The 3,373-nt window shown below is 45.4% G+C and overlaps 2 protein-coding genes across 2 annotated transcripts in view; both read right to left on the reverse strand.

Annotated features, from left to right (window-relative positions):
• The window catches only part of LOC106532670 (cytochrome P450 2F2), a 41,025-nt gene extending 40,294 nt beyond the window's left edge, over positions 1–731 (reverse strand). The window contains exon 1 of the mRNA XM_014028801.1: positions 1–731. This exon is cut by the window's left edge and continues 1 nt beyond it. Coding sequence (XP_013884255.1) covers positions 1–125 — 125 coding nt within the window. The 5' untranslated portion in view covers positions 126–731.
• A 95-nt stretch (positions 732–826) lies between these two features.
• On the reverse strand, positions 827–1,949 carry LOC106532674 (cytochrome P450 2D17). The gene is made up of 4 exons (XM_014028804.1): positions 1,772–1,949; positions 1,495–1,626; positions 1,267–1,408; positions 827–1,173 (listed from the first exon to the last, which is right to left on the reverse strand). Exons 1-4 carry the CDS (start codon positions 1,883–1,885, stop codon positions 989–991), a joined length of 573 nt encoding a protein of 190 aa, XP_013884258.1. The 5' UTR covers positions 1,886–1,949; the 3' UTR covers positions 827–988.
• Positions 1,950–3,373: the final 1,424 nt, after the last annotated feature.

A 3,373-nucleotide genomic window follows, 5' to 3' on the forward strand; every position in this document is an offset into this window, starting at 1 on the left:
TGCAAGAAGTTCCCCAGTACCGGCAGGATGGGGGGTCCTGGTGGGAAGTTCTTGGGTCTCCGAGCTTGAAGTTGAAAGAGGATGAAGCAGAAACAGAACCACAGCAGAACTATGGAGACAAACATGGTGCTGGATTGGACTCAACTCTGGTGACTCTGGCTCCGAACTTTGACATTTTCTTATCAAATGGAGCGAGGACATCAAACACACAAATGATTGATAAAAAATCAGGAAGTGAGATATTGCTGTGTAATAAGGGGGCGGATCCTCAACAGCTTTCTGATAACCAGTCTTACCTTATTTTGCCGGGGCCTCTTATAACAAATGTATAAGATCTTTAAGTATCCCATAATGTTAATGTTGTACTGTATGCACATATTGTTATCCAACTCAAAAGGGATCCCTTTACTTTATATCTTTTTCTATTAACTTTAATGTAGTCCATCCAGCAGAGCCTGATATACAAATTATATATATTTATTAAAACGTAAACCTTTCCATCTTTCAGTTAAAGAACACTAAATTTTCTTACAGTTTAACAGATGGTTTTCTTTTATACCACTTTTTGTTCTCGTCTTCTCCATGAGAAATTTCTCTGACACTGCGGTTCCGATCAGGATTAATGAGTGTTTTTAACTTGTTAAATCTCTGACATAAAGCGCTGTAAAAATGTTAAAATTTAAACGAGTGAGAACCGATCTCTTTGCTCTCTCACAATTTAGATTTCACACACAAAGCAAATCTCTGTGCAACTTTCTCAGCCTCAGTGAGATCAGTGAGGATGTTGATGAGATGATCAGGAGAAAATATGGGACACAGTCAGAGGATCTTTGGAGTTGAAATATATTTGGAAAAAGTATAGATTTCAAGCTTCTGAGTTAACAATTGAAATCCACCAAGGAATTGTGTCCAAAAGATTTGACAATGACCAGATTATTTAACTGATCAGTTCTTTCATCATTTTCTGCAGAGCGTCTGCACCTCCTCACTATTCAGACCTCAGCTGGACCTTCATCATATAAGGTTTTGGAGTCAACTTTACCCCAAAAACCATAGTGAAGTCTGGTTCTCCAGCATCCTCTGGCCAGATGAACTTAAACTTCCTCAGCAGAGTCACCGTCATGAGGAGCAGCTCCATATGAGCCAAACCCTCTCCCAGACACATCCGAGGACCTGAGATACCAGAAAATGAACCAAAGTTCTTGTCTGATCTAATAAACTCTGTCCCTGTAGTCCAGGTCTGAAAGTAGTGTTTCACTGGTTTCCCTGCAGAGAATGGCATGAAGGCCTCTGGTTTGACAAACTCTCCCTGCTCGTTCAGGAAGTTCTCAGGACTGAACTCGTGAGGGAACTTCCACTGACCCTCCTCCCTCAGCACTGACTCCATATTCTGGATGATTAATGTTGCCTGAAGGGAAACCAAAGGTATGAAAAAAGACAATAAAGATAATATTTAATTTTTAAATATTCTTGTGTAAATTTAAAGATTCTCACCTTGGGAATGTCACATCCCATCAGCTCTGTGTCTTTAGTGGAGCAGTGGAAGGCACTGAGAGGAACAGTGTTGGCCACCCTCTGGACTTCATGGATTACAGCGTGGATTACAACAGAGATATTACAAACTATCTGTCTTGGAATAAATAATTTTAGGTATCATATAGAAAGAAATCTCAGAAAAGTTGCAGTTTATCTGATAGAAACACATTCAGGCATGCCTCTCAGATTAACCATTCAGATTAACAGAAAAGGTGTGTGTGATGATGCTCATCACCTGCACGTAAGGCATGTTGTGTCTGTCCTCAAAACTGACCCGATCCCTCCCATCCAGAACTCGATTGATCTCCTGCTGACATCGATCTGATGGGGCAGAAACTGTTTTACACATTTTACCTGCAAAATGCACTGCCGGCCAAAAAAAAAAAATCTCCACCTGGATTCAACTAAGCTATATGATGTGGGGTTGCTGCAGGTGGTCAGGTCTAGCTTCAGCCACAGAATGAGCTCCAAGAATGAGGTCAGCTGACTACCTGTATATACTGAATGACCAGGTTATTCCATCAATAGATTGTTTCTTCCCTGATGGCACGGCCATATTCTAAGATGACAATGCTAGGATTCACCGGGCTCTTTTTGTGAAAGAGTGGTTCAAGGAGCATAAGACATTTTCACACATGGATTGGCTCCACAGAGTCCATGGAGAACCTTTGGGATGTGCTGGAGAAGGTCAGACTCTACCATCATCAATGCAAGATTTTGTTGAAAAATTAGTGCAATTATTGGGATGCTACCTTATCATGGTGGAGAGGTTTGAGTGTCCCAATGATCCTAGGAGCTATGTTGTCGGGGGCTTCATGCCCCCAGTAGGGTCACCCAAGGCAAACAAGTCCTAGGTGAGGGATCAGACGAAGTGCAGGCCAAAGACCCCTATGATGAGTACCATAAATGGATTAAGTGTTCCCTCGCCCAGACGCAGGTCACCGGGGCCCCACTCTGGAGCCAGGCCTGGAGGTGGGGCACGTTGGCGAGTGCCTGCTGACCGGGAATCCACCCATATAGCCCGGTCGGGCTCAGCCCGAATAGGAGACATGAGTCCCCCTTCCCATGGGCTTACCACCTGTGGGAGGGGCCGTTTGGGTCGGGTGCAATGTGTGTTGGGCAGTGTTCAAAGGCGGGGACCTTGGCGGTCCGATCCTCGGCTTCAGAAGCTGGTTCTAGGGACATGGAATGTCACCTCTCTGGTGGGGAAGAACCTGAGCTGGTGTGTGAGGTTGAGAGGTTCCAACTAGATACAGTTGGACTCAACTCAAGGCACCGCTCTGGCTCTGGAACCAGTCTCCTCGAGATGGTTTGGACACTCTTCCACTCTGGAGTAGCTCATGTTGAGAGTCGCCGAGCAGATGTGGGCATACTTATTGCTCTCCATCTCGGTGCCTGTACGTTGGGATTCATCCCGTTGAACGAGAGGTTAGCCACCCTCCGCCTACGCATGGGGGGATGGGTCCTGACTGTTGTTTGTGCCTATGCACCTAACAGCAGTTCAGATTTCCCATCCTTTCTGGGGTCCTTGGAGTGGTTGCTGGAGAGCGCTCCTAACGGGGACTCCCTCATTCTGCTGGGGGACATCAATGCTCACATGGGTAATGACAGTGAGACCTGGAAAGGCATGGTTTGGAGGAACGGACCCCTTGATCTGAACCCGAGCGGTATTTTGTTATTGGACTTCAGTGCTCATCATGGATTGCCCATAACGAACACCATGTTCAGGCATAAGGGTGTCCATAAGTGCTCTTGGCACCAGGACATCCTAGGCAGTACTTTGTTGATCGACTTTGTTGTCGTTTCATCTGATCTGCGGCCGCATGTTTTGGACACT

Source organism: Austrofundulus limnaeus, unplaced genomic scaffold (genome assembly GCF_001266775.1).
Source record: "Austrofundulus limnaeus strain Quisiro unplaced genomic scaffold, Austrofundulus_limnaeus-1.0 Scaffold809, whole genome shotgun sequence".
NCBI classification, from domain to species: domain Eukaryota; kingdom Metazoa; phylum Chordata; class Actinopteri; order Cyprinodontiformes; family Rivulidae; genus Austrofundulus; species Austrofundulus limnaeus.